We start from the raw sequence: 19,516 nt of genomic DNA, 5'->3' as shown, positions 1-19,516 counted from the left end.
CAGTTTAAACAAACACAGGAAAGGTGGCCGAGCAATGATGTTGAAAACAGTTCTGTCACATAAATAATTCACACATTCCAGTAAAGGGCAACAGAATACAGACATACAAGTCAGACAGTTCTGAAGGATGAGAGAAACTAAAAGGATGATCTGGGTTTGTGGAACACCTCAAAATACACACTTAGCATCAGTAGTGCACTCTTCTACAGCTATTTAGCAGTACATAACAAACACTATTTTCTACTTTATGACCCAAGTTCAAAACTAACTAAATACAACTCTGTAAATCTTGCAACAATACACCTATCCAAGAGAGTAGAAAAACAGTTTCATATTTGCATCTAACCTGAAAGACCCCCAGTTGTAATAACACTCCATCTCCTTTTTTCTGTATAGATTCCCATTGGCCAAAACACAGAAAGAAAAAGCCAACAGTTCTAACCCGCATCCAGATAAAACGTGTATTGAGGGGATGTGGGTAGCAGAATGAGGCTTGGCAGCTCTTGAAAACTGCTTAGGCAGCTTTGCTAAGTGCCTTTTTGAAGACAATCTCTGCTTCTAAAATATGCTTATTTGATTGGAGATCACTCACTGTGACTGTCACTGCTTACAATGCAACTGCTTCACCACCAAAAAGAGCACTTTGCCATGTCATCAGTTGTCTTCCAAGACAAGACACTTTGATAACGAGACAATAGCTAAGTGGACCAGACGCAGGAGAGTTTACCTCTTACAATAGGCACAGGACAAGACCTTCAGACCAAAAGAAGCAATGCATTTGTCTAACAAGAACGACACAAAAAGCTGCTTGTACCTTTTAAAGCTAGTAGAGGTTGATTCAAGGTTGTCAATAAAGTGCACTTGCCAACAAACCAGTGCAAAGATTAAAATATAACTCTATGTATGTACATAAATACATGATGCAGCACAACCATATAATGCAGCCCTGCTGGATATATAAGAAATGCCTACAGAAATATTTCTAATTTCAGAAAGAGTAAACACAAATAGATGGACAGGTTGATGAACGGTAAAGTTTTCACCAGACTGCTTGAAAATGACATCTTGCCAGAGTGTATGTAGCAAAGAAATAAAAAAATATCTCTCTTTATGCTGATGACACTTTGTTATGGTTCATGATGATTTAAAAAACAATGTAGATAAATCTTGGCAGTTTTTTCAAAATCATTTGCATTTTTTGAAAAATGAAAGCATGTTAAGCTACTCCTATTAAAAATCTGTGGATCTCAAAGGAAGATTTTTAATCTAGACATTCAAAAATGTCTCATTAGGAAAATGATGGCCATTAGACCACAATGTTGCAGTAATTAGTCATATGTCTTTTCCTCATTAAATAACCTCAGCTATATTAGTGAGCCTATTTACTGCCCGTTTGTCTCAAAACTAATAGAGACCCTTGAACATAGGTCTATCTAATGGCTTATTGGGGTACTCAGGCTTCTCTAAATAATTTGATTAAGTAAGCTCAACTCTCTGACCCAACCACAGACTGTGACTAACACATGGACAGAAATCATTGCGATAGAAATACTTGAAGACCAAATGCACAAAGGAGCATATTTTTGATCTATTTATTTTTTATTTTTTGTTTTTGCACTATAAGAAAAGCCACCAATATGCAAGTGAATCTAGCTAATGATTGCATAATGGCTGGTAGGACAAATTTTCTGGCTTAGAATTTTATGAAAACACTAAGAGCAATACTTAGTGGCTGTCATGTTGTATTGCACTTTATAGGCATTTATAAGCCTTCACAAGCCTAGTCTACTGCATGACGCTAGGTTTCTACCCATTGTTCCTTCCTTCCAGAAAGGTGTCTCTCAACATAAACACCTGTGCTTGCCCTATCATTACAGGGCATGTTCTGTCCCTTCACCTTGTTGTGCATGCCCCCGTTTTTGCAAGTTTCTGCACCAAGATCAACAAAACAAAAACATAAGCTAAACAAAAGCTGCGGGGTAGAATCTAAAGGCATGTTTGTTTTTACAAGCATGATTTAATATAAACAGAGGGAACATTTATTACAAAATGTTACACTTTTAAAATCGCCTGTTATTAACACTTTGTTGTTAGAATTGTACAGTAACACAGTTAAGAGTTGACAGCAACTGAGATAGCATTAAAAACACATGTAGATCATAATCTGTGTTCAGACTCAAGATGCCTTAATAAGTTACATTTCTATATCTTTCTTTCTCTTGCAAAATCCTTGAAAATATTGTTGTTAATAATTGTGTGAGTATTTATACATAATGACTTTGAAGATATTAATTTATGGCTTCAGATACATTCTGTGGGGATTAAGGGGCCAACACTAGGCTGATTTGGATTATAATTATCGGATGGATTCCAGTTTGTTCATGTAAATAGCAAATCTTCCACAAGTGCCAGGGTTACTTGTGGAGTATGAACGGGTTATATATATATATATACCAGTCAAATGTTTTCTAACTTTCTTATTTAATGGTTTTCTTCATGTTTATGACTATTAACATTGTACGTACAGTAGATTCTCAATGAAGGCATCAAAACAGTGAACACACAGGCAATTAAGTAGCAAACCAAAAATTGTAAAATAACATTAAATATGTTATATTTTAGAATATATTTAGAATTTAGCCGCCCTTTGATGTAATGGCTGAAATATTAACCTCTGGCAGTCTCTCCATGGACCTCTGGGAAGTTCTGTCAAGATTCTTTGGAAAACCATTTCAGGTGACCACCTCATGAAGCTCATGGAGAAAATGCCAAGAGAGCAAACCAGTCATCAAAGCAAAGAGTGGCTATTTTGTCAGTCAGTCAGTCATTTTCTACCACTTATTCCATAGGGGGTCACGGGGGAGCTGGTGCCTATCTCCAGCAGTCTATGGGCGAGAGGCGGGATACACCCTGGACAGGTCGCCAGTCCATCGCAGGGCAACACACAAACAATCATGAACACATTCATTCATACACCTAAGGGCAATTTAGAGTGACCAATTAACCTAACAGGCATGTCTTTGGTCTGTGGGAGGAAGCCAGAGTACCCGGTGAGAACCCACACATGCATGGGGAGAACATGTGAACTCCATGCAGAAAGACCCCTGGCTGGGAATCAAACCCAGGACCTTCTTGCTGCAAGGCAACAGTGCTACCAACTGCGCCACCGTGCAGCCTGGCTATTTTGTAAAAATCTGAAATATAAAAATGTCTATTTCACACTTTTTGTTTACTACATAATTCCATGTGTGTTCATTCACAGGCTTGTTGTCTCTGGTGAGAATCTACAATTTAAACAGTCATGAAAATAAAGTGACCCATTAAGTGAGAAATGCATTCTAAAACTTTTGACCAGTAAGTGGGTGTGTGTGTGTGTGTGTGTGTATGTATACATACATACATACATATATATATATATATATATATATATATATATATATATATAAATGATCTAAGCCCTGTCCTTTGTAAGCACCAGTACACAAAGGACATTATTATCTAGGAACTTTAATGCTAATTTTAGAATTATTACATTCTTTAAAACTTTACTGTTTTTTTTATTCATAACATTTTCAAAAGCGCAGCATCTAATAAATGTGGCTTTGAAAAGGGTTCCTAGCACTTTCTTTGCACTTGGTGGTTTGAAGTGTTTCATTGTCTGGTGTGGGTTTGGATCAGTTAGCCAATTAGACAATGCAAAAATCTTTTGGAATGCAATTTCTCATTAAGAACAAATATAGAAAAACACACATTTGCTCAAGGTTAATATATAGACAGGTACGCTTGGTTTAGTTGATATGGAAGTAATGTATGAATGAAGTACATTTTTAGCTACATGCCAACCTGCCTCTGCCCACATTGGACAATACATTGTTAGTCGTCAATCGGTTTCAGACAAGGACACAGAAGTTTATATTTAGAAGAACTACTTACAATGCAGATACATAAAAATAAATAATTTTAAACAATATATTTGTTTCGTATAAAGGATAAGCTGTTTTCTGTACAATATACTCCATGTACAATCAAAGGGTTAAATGCTGCACATCTATTGCCTTGGTTCTATGGACAGTGTAAAGACTAACATTGGTGTAACCCTTACCTAAAGAATTAATCAAACAGCGAAACAGAATTTTCTAAATGAGGTCTAAAGGGAAAGCAAGGAACACAATTTGATTCTGTTTGTGTTTCTGACTGAGAATATACTTATAAGGCAAACAAAACATATTTAATTTATCTGGTCATCACTCTCAGATGTTTCGTGTTGGATAGCTACACATCACACTCAGACATCTGAGTTTTCAACAGAAACAGTCACAACATACAAATTATTTTATAACAATGGCTAAAAAGGCTAAAAGGTAGGATTTACAGGTCTGACCTTTTTCACATTCGTAATATGTACTGTACAGAGTAATGTGAGGTCCTTATTTTCCAAATTCAGACCCTTGACCATAGTCAGTATAGGTCCTGGTAATCTGTGGTGCTACCACTTCTATTTGAAGTAGTTGAGCCCAGCTACCAAAAAAAATTTCTCCAGGAAGAGCTCAGAATCCAGGACAGCGATGTGGGCAGCACGGCCAATCAGTGTGTTGGCCGTGTTTGGCAGGGCGTGAAACACATTTTGCCGGACCAGTAGGCACTCTTTGGCCTCCACGACTGGCTGCAGGAGGTTGTTGATCATCTCTGTGTAAACAGGCCCTTCAGGACAGAATGAGGAAAGATACAGTAAGACATTCTGAGAAAATAAAACATTGCCTTAAAAAATTAAAAATGCCTCTTGAATTTTGTTGCCACCAGACCAGATCTACATCTATTTTGTTGGTGTGTCCCTTTTATGGCTAGTGGCAAACAGGAAACATGACATCTATGACTTTCTCTCAAAAAATGCTTTCTTTATACATGTCTTTTTAGCACAAGCCCAGCTATGCTAAGAAACTGCATTCATACTGAGATTAAATTTTGTTTAAATAAACTGAACTGAATTGAAATGAAATGATATTGAAAGTGGACTCTAGTTACGGGTTAAGCGACTTCTAAAATAAATGTGTTGCCCTGTATTTTATTCAGAGGTATCAGAGTAGTGTGTGTGTGTGGTGATGGGGTTTTATGCAAATAAAGACCATGTGTCTTTTTCCTTCTGCTTCACATTTTACACAACTTTGTGTTGGATGATGTAATGGAAATTATTTTATTAAGTGTTCTAAAGTGTTTCAAAGTGTATGACCTTTAGGTTACCTCTCTTCTCAGAACATCTGTGTTAGATGAGGAAGCTGTAAAAGCCAGTATCAGACGTTTAATGGTTAAAACCCATCCTTTAGGGTTGTGTCTCTGGAAGAGCAGATGGTCCGCTCATAAATGACTTTGTTACCTCTGACCCGAGGAGGGTCTAGGGCCATAAAGTACAAATTCTTTTAAGTTGAGGTAACACCCACATACTCTTTAAATACTGTGTGTAAATGTTGATCGGGGCTCTGCTTCACTGACTAACCTCAGTGACAGGGTCTTCAAACGCTGAATGCCTTTAAATAAAACTTATAAAGACAAAGTCCGGATTTTCTCTTTTAATGAGTTAATTTCTCTCCCACTTTGATAAGAAAATCCCACTACAATGATTAAAGTTTGAAGAAACAAGACATAATGGCAGTTTATGAATGTATAACTGCCATTTAGAACTTTAAATGTATTCAAATAACAAACAGAGACCTCATCAGTACATGGGAGAAGTGTACACAAGAGCAACAGCCTGGCATCTTCTCCTCATACAGGTCACTCAAGTTTAGTCACACACTGCTGTGGGATAGTATCCCACTCATCAACAAACATCATCGCAAGTCAGCCAGTGTGGTCATGTTGGCTACTCTGGCACTAACAGCAGACGCAAACTAAGCCCACAAGTGTTCAGCGTGGTTGAGGTCAAGACTGCAGACAGAATATGCCATGTCTCCACGACCAAATTCTGGAGGTAGTCTTTGATAAACCCCGCTCTGTGAGGGCGATCTTATACATCGCACAGAAGGGCTTTCCGCCTTCGGGGCCAAACAAAAAAAAAATATTGTTTGTTTGAGGGCCATGGGGAATAATTAATAAAACTAGGAGGTAAAAAGACTCAACATATTTTAATAGTAAAAGAAACAAAACTACAAAAATTCAGTTGTAGTCATATTACACTGTTGTGATTTTAATGTCTACATTTTAGGTTATTAAAAGCTTTCAATTGATGGCTAACAAGTTTAAGTTTTAACATAAAAACAGATTAGTCTTAAGATTTAAATCTGGTAAGCATATTCCTTCACGAAGGCTGAAAAGAAGGTAAAACAAACTTAGATCTGTCAAAGAGATATATTTCAGAATTATCAGCAATAAAAAGTGGTTGGTGCCAGTAAGAATGAATGGACCTTAACGTGACACTATCAACTCTTGCAAACCTCCGTGAAGAAGTTCCACATATTCTGATGCAAAATGGGATATAAACATAGTAACAGTGTTAATCAATTAATCCCGTTTAAAAAAAAAAAAAAAAGCTAAATCGCATATCCATATAAGAGTATTATGTCAGTGCCATATTTTACATATTAAAGCTGCAAAACTGTAACCAGAGTAACAACAAAATATTCTAACTATCTGATAAGGCTGTATAAGTGTTATACGTTGGCTAAAATAACATCTCTTTTTTGCCATGTGATTTTTGTCACACATTTTGTCTTTGCTGTCAGTGAGAACAATTACACTGTCTTAATTTTGCTATTTCTGTGTAATTAGGCTGATAAGTAGTGAGAGCGATCTTAAGGCACTCATGTAACTTCTTATTGGTCAGGGAGTGGGCCCTTGTTTTAATTGCATTCTTATGAGATATAAGAATGCAATTAAAACAAGCTTTATTCACAGGTATAATACATTGTAAGTATTACCAAGGCAGTTTTTCTTGCTGTGGGGTACAGACACTGGCTAATGGACCATCAGGCTGAAAGTGCTTTATTATAGGAAAACACGACTGCAAATCCAGCATCTACAGGTCCTTCTCAAAATATTAGCATATTGTGATAAAGTTCATTATTTTCCATAATGTCATGATGAAAATTTAACATTCATATATTTTAGATTCATTGCACACTAACTGAAATATTTCAGGTCTTTTATTGTCTTAATACGGATGATTTTGGCATACAGCTCATGAAAACCCAAAATTCCTATCTCACAAAATTAGCATATTTCATCCGACCAATAAAAGAAAAGTGTTTTTAATACAAAAAACGTCAACCTTCAAATAATCATGTACAGTTATGCACTCAATACATGGTCGGGAATCCTTTTGCAGAAATGACTGCTTCAATGCAGCGTGGCATGGAGGCAATCAGCCTGTGGCACTGCTGAGGTCTTATGGAGGCCCAGGATGCTTCGATAGCGGCCTTTAGCTCATCCAGAGTGTTGGGTCTTGAGTCTCTCAACGTTCTCTTCACAATATCCCACAGATTCTCTATGGGGTTCAGGTCAGGAGAGTTGGCAGGCCAATTGAGCACAGTGATACCATGGTCAGTAAACCATTTACCAGTGGTTTTGGCACTGTGAGCAGGTGCCAGGTCGTGCTGAAAAATGAAATCTTCATCTCCATAAAGCTTTTCAGCAGATGGAAGCATGAAGTGCTCCAAAATCTCCTGATAGCTAGCTGCACTGACCCTGCCCTTGATAAAACACAGTGGACCAACACCAGCAGCTGACACGGCACCCCAGACCATCACTGACGGTGGGTACTTGACACTGGACTTCTGGCATTTTGGCATTTCCTTCTCCCCAGTCTTCCTCCAGACTCTGGCACCTTGATTTCCGAATGACATGCAGAATTTGCTTTCATCCGAAAAAAGTACTTTGGACCACTGAGCAACAGTCCAGTGCTGCTTCTCTGTAGCCCAGATCAGGCGCTTCTGCCGCTGTTTCTGGTTCAAAAGTGGCTTGACCTGGGGAATGCGGCACCTGTAGCCCATTTCCTGCACACGCCTGTGCACGGTGGCTCTGGATGTTTCTACTCCAGACTCAGTCCACTGCTTCCGCAGGTCCCGCAAGGTCTGGAATCGGACCTTCTCCACAATCTTCCTCAGGGTCCGGTCACCTCTTCTCGTTGTGCAGCCTTTTCTGCCACACTTTTTCCTTCCCACAGACTTCCCACTGAGGTGCCTTGATACAGCACTCAGGGAGCTGCCTATTCGTTCAGAAATTTCTTTCTGTGTCTTACCCTCTTGCTTGAAGGTGTCAATAGTGGTCTTCTGGACAGCAGTCAGGTCGGCAGACTTACCCATGATTGGGGTTTTGAGTGATGAACCAGGCTGGGAGTTTTAAAGGCCTCAGGAATCTTTTGCAGGTGTTTAGAGTTAACTCGTTGATTCAGATAATTAGGTTCATAGCTTGTTTAGAGACCCTTTTAATGATATGCTAATTTTGTGAGATAGGAATTTTGGGTTTTCATGAGCTGTATGCCAAAATCATCCGTATTAAGACAATAAAAGACCTGAAATATTTCAGTTAGTGTGCAATGAATCTAAAATATATGAATGTTAAATTTTCATCATGACATTATGGAAAATAATGAACTTTATCACAATATGCTAATATTTTGAGAAGGACCTGTACATCTGAAAGATACTTTCATCAATGCAAGGCATCACCTCTTTGGCTTTGACACAGAAATCAAGCTCAGCTCTAAATGAAAATGGGTCAAGGACAAACTGCAGCACCTCAATGGGAATGTTAAAGTCCTCGAAATGCTCAGTAAAGTTCTTATACATCGTGGTCAATAAATCTGCAATCAGATTTGTTTTTCACGCACCCAGGGATGAGCTTAAGAATGCATAGAGGTGTGGGAAATGCAACATTTTATCAGAAATGAGATCTGTTTTGAAAATAGTCTGTTTTTTCCTAAAAGCACAAAGTCTCTCAACCAAACTGGGCATGAACGTTTCCCACCCATCATGTTCAGTGCTTTCATATGATCAAAAAGGTAAACTTCTGCCATAAACTGTTCATCCAGCTTTCGGACATTTGTTGAGACATCCACAAAGGGCTGAGGTTTCCAACAATGATGCTCTCTTCTTAACATTTTGTCAACCACAACTTCATCAAGGACAACAAGCGTGCATTCTGTCACAGTTTTAGCCTCAGAAAAATTTTGATTCTTCTGCATAAATGTCCAAGCTATTAGGGATGATATCATCGCTCTCACCTGTTGCGTACAAAATCGCCCAATAGCTACTTGAGTCCATTGAAAAGATGCCAGCATTTGAGCCCAATGTACAGAGAAATTTGTGGATGTACCATGCCAAAATGTGGAAACATCCTATGGATATGGACAATTTTGCAAGGTAATACTGAAAGATATTGTAAATGTCATATTTCATATGTTTGGAATTCCTAAATATACGTTTCTGACCTGTAGATCTGTCTTTTAGGGCAGTCGTGCACATCTCTATTCTGGCTGAGTGGAAAGGAACATATCGGTCCTGTGGAGACGCGACCAACACCACATTCTTGAAGTACTGCAGCCCTAAAAGACCCAAAGAACAAAAAAAAAAAACTAAACTCAATGAGACTGCTGCTTGTTTGAGAGAAAGAGAGGCAGAGACAGGTAAAGAGGGCAAGATGGAGGAAGTGAAGAAATCAGTTGTAAAACGCAGAGTACAACCACCAAGTACAATGACAGGCTTGATATGATAAAACTGTATGTTTTGTTTTTTTTGGTCTCCTGTCGACATTCACTGTTGAGTTTTCAGTGACAGGGTTTTGGATCATTTTGTCAGCCTACTGGAGCTCTAGGGGAGGAGGGGGGGAGAGCGTTTTCAGGCTTATCTTCTTCATGCCTGTGTGACAAACGGCTGCTTTGTTCCGAGCTCACAGTGGGGAGGCTTCTCACAGCTCGCTGGTAGAGGGTGGGTGTGTGTGTGTGTGTGTGTGTGTGTGTGTGTGTGTGTGTGTGTGTGTGTGTGTGTGTGTGTGTGTGTGTGTGTGTGTGTGTGTGTCTGTGTGTTACCGAGCTGACGCACGTGGAAATTTGACAAACAAAAAAGACAAGATGACAACTTTTTTTCATGAATATTTGAATAGAGTGCCTTTCAAGTTGCAGCCTGTAAAGTGATGCCGTCAACTTGCTGCCTTTGTTTGGGCCACTTTTATATCGTACCTGGTTTCTGACTCAGGAGGTAGAGGAATGTTTTTCTCGGATCAACGTGATCTCTGAAGGTGAGCTGCAGCAAGGATCCTGATTTCTTAAGCTTCTGCATTAACCACAGACCTGAGAAACACACACACACACACACACACACACACACAGAGAGAGAGTCAGGGCAAACTCATTTCCCTTTCTGATACAAGATTACACAGGACAAAATGCCAGGTTTTTGTAATATAAAAAGCTAAGATCAGGATAGATTATTTCAAATGGTGACTCAGAGTAGTAAATGGATCTTAGGGTACAAACGTATCAGTCAAGAGAAGGTAACAAAACAAAATCCACAGCAGCTAAAAATCTCCAAAGACCTTTTAGGTTGATGTTTTATAGTCTGCTGAAACCAAACTCAAACGTTTGGGGAGACTACTGCAAAAGGTAGGTTTGGCACAAATACTTTACTTACCATCACCAGAACAACGTCATACCCCCTATTAAGCATGGTAGTGGTAGCATCATGCCATGGGGTTACATTTCTTTAGATGGATGAGATTTTTATGTGAACACATCAGAATACCAGCAAATGCTGACCCAAAACCTTTAGCTGAAGATGTAGATCTATTTTAGTTTTTTAGCACTAGTGTTAGCTGGCCTGCCGTGCCGCAATATTTTACACGGTCAATTATAAATGCCAGTCAAATCAAAATGCTGTTTTTGCAGCGGAAGAACCACTTTATTTGTACATTTTCTGGAACTGCACTAAAACTTGTAACCAGACCAATAAGGAGCAAACTAATGTTAGCCTATTTCATTTTTTTCAAAGAGCTTTAGAGGAACATTACAAGATATGATATGCACCAGACTGACAAAATAGAGAACGTTAAAAAAACAACAAAAAGAATATTACAGTGTGACTATGCCATAAAAACTAAATGCCTAAGGCTTTGGCTTTGCATACATCTTTTTTACACAAGCAGTGGAATAAATTAGTGGAAGCTTTATGTTTTAAGGCATGTTTGGGTTGTCATAAATTTTGAAAATGGAATATTATGTATGTAAGATTAAGTGAGTAAAATGTGGCCTTTAATTGGAAAACTTGGCCTTTTCAAAAAATAATTTTAACAAGACTCTGAACATGTTGATCACATAAAATAGAGCTCTGTTTGGTGTCATTATCAGTGTAACCAAAAAAGACACTTATTTCCAGAATAGAGGAAATTCAGGTAAATGGGTTAATGAAATCGGAAAAACCAGAAATGGTTTGTATACAAGCACAAGTCCTGGGAAATATTAATGTTTAAATGCGATTCTATTGCTAAAAACTGGGATGACAATATTGCAATTAACCCACCTTTTTAAAACTCTCTTCTTTCTTCCATAAAACAATAGCTGTATCATTCTCTGTGAGCTTTAGTTTCGCAGCGGTTAACATATACGTCAAGGTATGAGCATTGTAGGCAGTTAGAGTCCATCCAATTTTCAAAATATGTTATCAATATGCAGTGTGAATGCATAACACCTGAAATATGGTATCTTACAATATTACGTCCAAACAGTCCTTTGTGATGTGATATTGCATACACTGATATTACAATGATGATTGCATTTCCATTTATTGAATTTCCATTGATTGTGAAAATGAGCACAGCTAAAAATAAATATGACAATGTCTCTCTGGTTCTCACAGAAAAAAAACAATAAACATTACTGTCACCATTAAGTGTCTGAGGACAATATTCATGGGAAAGAATCTGTGCAGCATTTTTAGGTTTTGTTTTTACCTTAATGTTCATGAAAAAAAACTAGAAGTTGTATTTTGTCCAACAGATATCTTCAACAAGTTAAAAGTCAAGTTGGAACAGTATGACTGAAAAGAAGGTGAACAAGTGATCTCATGATGAAAAGGTCCTGTGTTATCTGATTCTACTTTTTAGAGGATGATGAAAAACAAATGCAGCAAAGGGGGGCTTTTCCTACCAGAATGGCTGTTCAGAACGTCTTGTTACATATTTAGTTATTTTTATCTGTAAACAGGGGGCTACTTAAAAGGTTAGTACACTTAACATATCCTCAAATTTTACCATTAAACTGATTTTTTTTCAAAACATATTGGTCGAGCACTTGAGTGTGAAATTTCACACGCAGTGTTCCAATGTCTGACTAACACAATTTTTCAACTATACATCTAAATCAGCAAAATAATGACTTCATCCAAAAGAAGTCAAAGTTTTAGATTGGCATTAACCTCTAAAATGTAGTCTGGGTTAACCCATACGCATTACGGGTTTACCCAGACTGGCCCAAGGCATGAGCAAATGTTTGCTGCTTTGGAACCGCCAGGCCAGCGAAAGGTCCCCAAGAGTGTAATTTTAGAAACTTGCCTGATTTTTATTTTATTTTATTTCATTTTGTCACAAAGGAACAAATGTGTTTGAGAAGCTGTCTTGAAAGAAAAATGCAACAGTTATTTTGGCATTTAGCAAATATAAATAACTTGGATAATCCTACTGGACCTAAAACAGGAAAGGTTTGGTCAGATTTAATGTGAGACAGTGAGAAAAAAATTATAATGTGTATTTTTATACAGTGAATGTAAATGTCTGGTTTTAACAGAGTTTCACTTTTTGAATAAAAATGTTATATTATATAATATATGAAATAATATATGAAAATGTTCTCATGTTGTTTTGAAGTGAAAACAGTGGTGGTCATAGTCCCATCTGTTTTTTTATTTAAAAAAAAACCTGCCATATTTACAGGGCTGTGTAGACTTTTTATGTCCACTGCAGATGATTCTGAACGTGCAGCAGCGCTTCTGCCTTGCGGGGTCTATCCAGAGCAGTTTGGCAGCCTCACCTGTGCTGACCAATGCGCTGTTGTTGTACAGCGTTCCCAAGTGTGGGCCCGACAGCGAGAGGAAGGTGTGCAGCTTGGGCAGGTAGCAGCGGAAGCGGGGCCTCGTCAGCACGGACCGGATGATGACGTTGCCCAGAGAGTGGCCGATGAAGCTGCAAGTCGGAGACAAACAACCATCAGCAAACAACACTTCGAGTGGACGGCTGGAAAATAGGTCCTCCAACGCTGCTGACCCACAACACCACTCATCAGCATCCTCTTCAAGCAGTAACGGGTAATCAAACATTCTCAAAGACACTGACAACTCAACTAAGCTGAGTTAGAGGACGCATGAACTAATAGCAGAGGGAAATGTTAGAGTCATCAAGCTGTTTGTTTCACTTAGTTTAATTACTGTAATGCTGCAGCCCTGCCTACAATCCCTCATCGAGATGCCAGCTCTCTCTCATCTGTCTCCTTGCTAACTAAATATAGAGGTAATGTTGAAAGAAGCAGATGCTGTTGAGGCAGTCCACTGCCTTTTGCCTTTGATACTCGCTCTCAGGAGAATACGTCACAATGAAAGAGAGCTGGAGAAACTTGGGTGGAAACTCTAACAAAGAAACAAATTGGCATATTGGGGGCAATTAAGTGAGAAGATGAATAGCTTAATTTGATTAGAGCTCGGCAGCAAAGTGCTGCATAAAGGAGCACAGTCTATCATGTGAAAGTCAGATGCTCATTGGCAAAGTATGATAAGAGCTTTTCATCCATTTACTGTCATTTATTCATATTGAGGCAATACATTATCATAAACACAGCAATACTATTCTATTTATATTCTTGTTGATCATCAAGGTAGGAGTCTGCCGCCATCTGTTGGCCAACTTAGGTGCTGCTGCATTGTTTAAGTTATTTCAGAGGGGTTTTGTTAGTAATGTGGTTTGAGAACATAATAGTTGGACCCTGATAGATGGTTTACCAAGATATTTTACCAATAAAAACCTGAATTCTATTCTTAAATCTTTAGTCTGATACATATAAATAAAATCCAGTGCAACCAACTGCCTTCAGAAGTGAATAGTTGAGTAGCTGTTCTGTTAAGGCCTCAGATGTGGTTTGTGGACATCAGTAAACCAAACCAAGTACCACAGTAGACAGTTCAGGGAGAATGTTGAGAATAAGTTTATAACAGGATTAGGTTATAAAACAATATCCCACGAGTTGGAAATCTTATTTTGTTTAATCCATCATCTGGAAATCAAAAGAGTATGGCACAAATACAAACCTACCAAGACATGACCCTCAGCCGAAATTGACAGGCTGGGCAAGGAGAGCATTGATCAGAGAACAGCCCAGGGTAATTCTAGAGGAGCTGCGGACACCCACAGCTCAGGTGGGACAGTGCAGCAGTTAAGAGTGCAACTTCACAAATATAACTCACAAGAAGTCAAGTTTAACATTTATAATGAGGCATGTACACATGTTAAATAAGTGCTCTGGTCAAATGAGACCAAACTTGGAACTTATTGAATTGAAAAATGCTATGTTTGTTGAAAGTTTTTCTCTGTACATCATCCTGAACACACAATCCCATTACTGACTTACAGTATGTGGTGGCAGCATCATGCTGTGGGGATCCTTATCATTAGCAGGTAAAGCGAAGTTGTTTGGAGTTAATAGGAAGTTGGATCAAGCCAAATACAGAAAAACTAGGAACAAATCTTAGACTTTATTGAAGGCAGACAAGGAGAAAAGAAATTCTGGAAAGAAATTTGTAAGATGTCCTGCTTACTATCTTTCTCAAGCCACTTACAGGACACAGCAAAACTGCGAAAGAAGATGCTCTGGTCAAATGAGAATGAAACCGAAATCTTTTAACCAACATACAAAACACGAGGTGTGGTGGAAAACTAACACTGTAGTGTAAAACATGGTGGTGGCTGCATCATGCGGTGAGGATACTTTTCTTTCGAAGCTACAGGGAAGATGACCCGATTTCAAGTTGGATGGACCCTAGATGTACAGCTAGAGCAATAGGATGGCTTAGTTCAAAGCTTTTTTATACGTTAGAATGGATAAGTCCAAATAGGAGTCTGTGGCAAAACTTGAAGTATAGGTGGAAAAGTATCTAGGGGGTCTAAACATCATGAAAAAGACTTGAAGATGCCCCTCTTTCAGATTTATTTTGGTAAGAAAGTCTTTGAAAACCATGTATCATATCATGTAAAAAATTACATTAAACTATAGAGTTCACACAATAAACACAATAAAATGGGGAAAAATGGGTATTAATTATTTTCTAAGGAACTGCATGCCTGTTGAATTCTGACTTTCTTTTTAGGAAATATTTTACTAAACAAAACAGATTTTCTATCATGTTCAAGGTGGAATAATATATACAGGCATAAAGTTGGTAAAGTGGAAAAACAAAAACAGTAATAACTGTGAATGTTAACTATGACTAAATTAAATTTCTCTCACTTCCTTGTAGTAAACCTTTAGCCACTGACCTTATCCTGCCAATGGTGAGATTGTACAGCTGGATATGCTGAATGATCTCATCCAGGAGCCTGTCTGTCATGGTGTCAAAATCTGCAAACGTATCAGCCTGCAGAGAGAGAAATGGAAGAATAGATTGAACAGCCATATGGGATTTGTAATTTGCTCTAATGTGTGACATCCAGTTTGCTTGCCTCATTAATAAACGCACCTGATTCCTCTCAGACATGAGGAAGTCAAGCCTGGATCCCGGCAGCCCCAGCTCGATGAATGTCTTGACCAGCCGAAGGTCTGCGCTGTTACCTGCAAGAGAAGGACTTCAGCTTTAGAAATTTGATGAGGACTGTTACATTGAAGGACATACTCTTAAAAAAAGCTGTCAGGAATCTAGAAGAAAGATGCCTCACCATCAAGCCCATGAACACACACTACAAGATGTATGCCGTCTTCGAACTCCTCATCATCCTCCTCAGGAGGGAAGTAGGGCAGATCTGATGCCAGGAGAGGAGTGTTGCTGTACAAGCTAGCCTGGAACCTCAACTCTTTAAGAAGCTCATCTTTAGCTTTGTAGAAACTAGAGAAAGGGGAGGTGACATTTAGTTTTTTTTAAAAAGGCATTCATTCTATTCTCTGTAGCAAATTTAGAAAAGAACAATGTGTCCAATGAAATCATGCTTGAAAAATGGAAGGTGAAAAAACAACAATATAAAAACATCTGTTGTGGTCTAAATGTGGCTGGAGGGTTATTGGACTTGAGCAAAGAGACAAACCAAGCCTGACCTTTAACATCTTTGTTTACGCTAACATTGAACAAAACCTGTGGACTAAGGAAGGCCAGTTTTTCACAATTTCTTCAAGGCAACTTGCCCACTTCTAGGCAAAGCAAAGCTTCTATGCAAAATTCTCACTCTCACAAGTAAGCTCCTTGAAGTTTGGCCCTGTCATCCCGCCAGGTTACAGACTTTAGCCGCACAGGAGGCAAAACAAATCCGATTGCACTTCCAAAACTCCCAGCTAATCACGAAGGATTTGCCTTCGCACTCTTTGATGTGATTTAATACACTCAGAAGGCGTTTTACCTCTTGACTTCCTCTCTTCAAATATGGCCCCACTTTATTTCGTTGTGTTTGACTTTCCACGTGGGAGTAACTGCCAGCTACTGCAGCAGATGTCAGCCTCCTATGCAGTATTTGCTGCTGTTTGTATGAATTCAATTGTGGTATTGAATTCATACAGTGTGGCATTTTTACCCGTTCCTCTTTGCAAAGTAACTCAACCCGAGTTAATATGGATGGAGGACATTTCAGCACATTCCTAAAAGGTCTTGCCACAGATTTTAAATTGCATTTAGTTTTAGACTTTGACTCCATTTTGACTGATATTTTGACACAATATGTTTTGATCTTAAGCATTTCACTGTAGCTCTGGTGTCCTGCTGGAAGGCGAACCTCCATTATAATTTTAAGTCTTTCAGTTTCTATAAAAGTCAGATTTGTGGAGTGCACTACTAAAAGTTGTCCTGTCGCCAGATTCTCTCAGTTGAACTGTGGATTTTGCAGTTCTAGACCATAATTGTCTAGTCTGGAAACCATGCAGACAAAGCAACATGTCCTATAAGAATAAGGTGGGCAAAGCTAGTATGAAATATAAAGCTAGCATAAGGCTGAAAAACATATAAAACTCTGGACCTTATATACTTTCCAACTGAAAAAAGCAGATCCTATGCTATCAGTTTTTACCCAGCTCAAAACGTTACCTACAGACAAAAAACAGATTTAAACAGAAAAAAATGTAGATTCTTGTTTGGAAATTCTTAAACTACCTAAATAACTACAAAAGACCTTGTTCTAGGTAAAAATAAGAATATCTACAAAAACAATTACAAATTTATAATGGCCAGTGGAAAGCATGATGTAGGTAAACATTTGCACATCACGTATTGTTTTACAGATACTTGTGCTTGTAAAAAGATAAAACTACTCTGAACGTTTAAATTACAATCATGTTCTTTTGTGTCTGCTGTTTAGTAAGAATCATTGTCATGTAAAGAAAAAAGGGAGTTGCATTTTATTTTATTCATTCTAGTAACTTTGCCAGAGATGGAAACTCACCTTAGCATCCGTTCATTGGTCTCCTCATCCAAGGGGCTGAGCGATGATGAGGAGGTGATACCGAAGGAGCCCAGAGGCTGATGGGTAATAGGTGAGGTAGCCTTCCGAGCAGATATTCCACTGATAGAAGGAGAGTCTCTTAAGACTGAAGAAAACGGCAGACAAGTGGGGGCACAGGACACTGACATGTTTACCACCTCTACCATCTTCTTATTCACAAAGGCCAGCCCGGAGTTAGGAATTTTTGAGGGCTTTGTCTGGTCCAAAGGGTCTTTATTACTTGTTGATGCTCCACTCAGATTAGTAGGTGATATTATTTCCATGACCTTCAGCCCTGTGAGGTCACTTGGCCTGATGGTGGTCCTGTGGGTAAGATCATTGGACTGTGACAGTTTCAGGGGCATCTGTGAGGGATCCAGACCTCTGTCCTCATTGCCTCCCTGCTCATTCTGATGGAAACTCTGGCAATCATCTTCACAACTACTGCTGTCCTGCTCTGCTGCACTTTTACACAGACATGGTTTGTTTCCACAGCTACAGGGAGCTACTTCCAATTCAAGGAGATGCACATCCTCCACTGAAGCAAGATCTCCTCTCATGTGTGTTTGATGCTTCTTTTCATTCCTCTGGCTTCCATTAACTATACTTGCCTTTTCAATAAGCCTCTCTGCGGAGTCTTGGGAAAGTAACACATCAGACACGCCGCTTAACACTGACTTTCTTCTGGAGGTCTCTGGCAGATCCTGCTGAGAGCTTGAATTTTCAGAGCCCATGTTCCAATCAATGTGGTTAGTATTTAGGCTTAGTCGAAACAACTCAGTCTGCTCTGAATGCATTTTAGTGTTAAAAGTGCACAAATCCTGGTGCTGCACTGAGCTTGTTCTGTCTTTTTCCAAACTGATTAGAACATGATCTTCCTCTGCATCTTCTGGGCTACTGATTTGCGGTGCAGAAACCGACTTAGTTAATTTGCTGAGTTTACTTTGTTGCTGTTCCTCCTCGTAGGGCAGGGAGCTAATTGAGGTGAGAGAGGCCTGTATACCTCCACTTGGAAGGCTCCCGTTGCTCTCTATTCGCAGGCCTTCCAGGCAGCTGCGACGGACTGGGTGGTCCAATACAATTTGCTTTGGGATTTCCCGCTCACTAGAAAAATCTAGAGAAGGCCGTCCACGAAGTGTAGCTTCCACAGGCCACGCAACCGAGCTGGGCTCGCTCTCAATACCTGAGTCTGAGATTACAGACGATGAGCGCTTCATGATCTTTGAGCTGACCAAGCCTCCAATATGACTCATTTCTTTTCTGAGATCTCCAGGAAAGGGAAGTAGAGCAGGACTCACACTGGAGGTCAGTAAGCTGTTAAGAGGAACATCTTCGCTGTCATAATTCATAGAGGGATTTAAAGGCATAGCAATGTCACAGTCATCTTCAGTGTGTCCTTGCTGTCTGGTTGTGATAAGGTTGTCATCGTCAAAAGGTAGAGAGACATTTTCTTTTCCATTAAGAACAGGAGAGTCTTTACCACTGTTAGTACAATCAGAGGGGAGATCATTAAATGGGTCTGTATCAAAGTGTTTATCATCAATGCCATGGCTTTCTGCCAGCTCATTCAACTTCTGATCCTCAACCACAGAATGTTTGGGACTGTGCTCAGTCCAAATGAGATCCTGGGTAGCTGTTACGTCATTTTGACTCTGATCCGCTGTGACTTGGACATGCACAGGTAGATCTGTGCATTCTTTAGTTTTCAAGGAATCCCGGTATAATGCTGGTGATTTGGTGGCCTGGTTGCTGTGAAAAATCCTTTGGGCGGGTGATTGTGAGATGATTTTCTCTTCGGTGGTTTCAAGTATTGGCACATGCGATACAGTTTCTAGGAAAACAAGAAAGTTTAGTTATGAGAGAATCAGTAACAATG

General features: G+C 39.1%; 1 protein-coding gene across 2 annotated transcripts in view; it reads right to left on the bottom strand.

The window, feature by feature from the left end:
- Positions 1-3,339: 3,339 nt before the first annotated feature.
- Positions 3,340-19,516, bottom strand: part of fam135b (family with sequence similarity 135 member B) — a 91,229-nt gene continuing 75,052 nt past the window's right edge. For both annotated transcript variants that reach the window (XM_047382758.1, XM_047382757.1), the window contains 8 exons: positions 17,602-19,471; positions 15,898-16,064; positions 15,702-15,793; positions 15,502-15,599; positions 13,010-13,161; positions 10,169-10,279; positions 9,422-9,535; positions 3,340-4,701 (listed from right to left, as the gene is read on the bottom strand). In XM_047382758.1, coding sequence (XP_047238714.1) covers positions 4,496-4,701; positions 9,422-9,535; positions 10,169-10,279; positions 13,010-13,161; positions 15,502-15,599; positions 15,702-15,793; positions 15,898-16,064; positions 17,602-19,471 — 2,810 coding nt within the window. In that variant the 3' untranslated portion in view covers positions 3,340-4,495. The remainder of the gene's footprint in view (positions 4,702-9,421; positions 9,536-10,168; positions 10,280-13,009; positions 13,162-15,501; positions 15,600-15,701; positions 15,794-15,897; positions 16,065-17,601; positions 19,472-19,516) is intronic.

Source organism: Girardinichthys multiradiatus, chromosome 13 (assembly GCF_021462225.1).
Source record: "Girardinichthys multiradiatus isolate DD_20200921_A chromosome 13, DD_fGirMul_XY1, whole genome shotgun sequence".
Taxonomy (NCBI): domain Eukaryota; kingdom Metazoa; phylum Chordata; class Actinopteri; order Cyprinodontiformes; family Goodeidae; genus Girardinichthys; species Girardinichthys multiradiatus.
The sequence above is the reverse complement of the archived record's forward strand: the minus strand, read 5'-3'. Positions and strand labels throughout refer to the sequence as shown.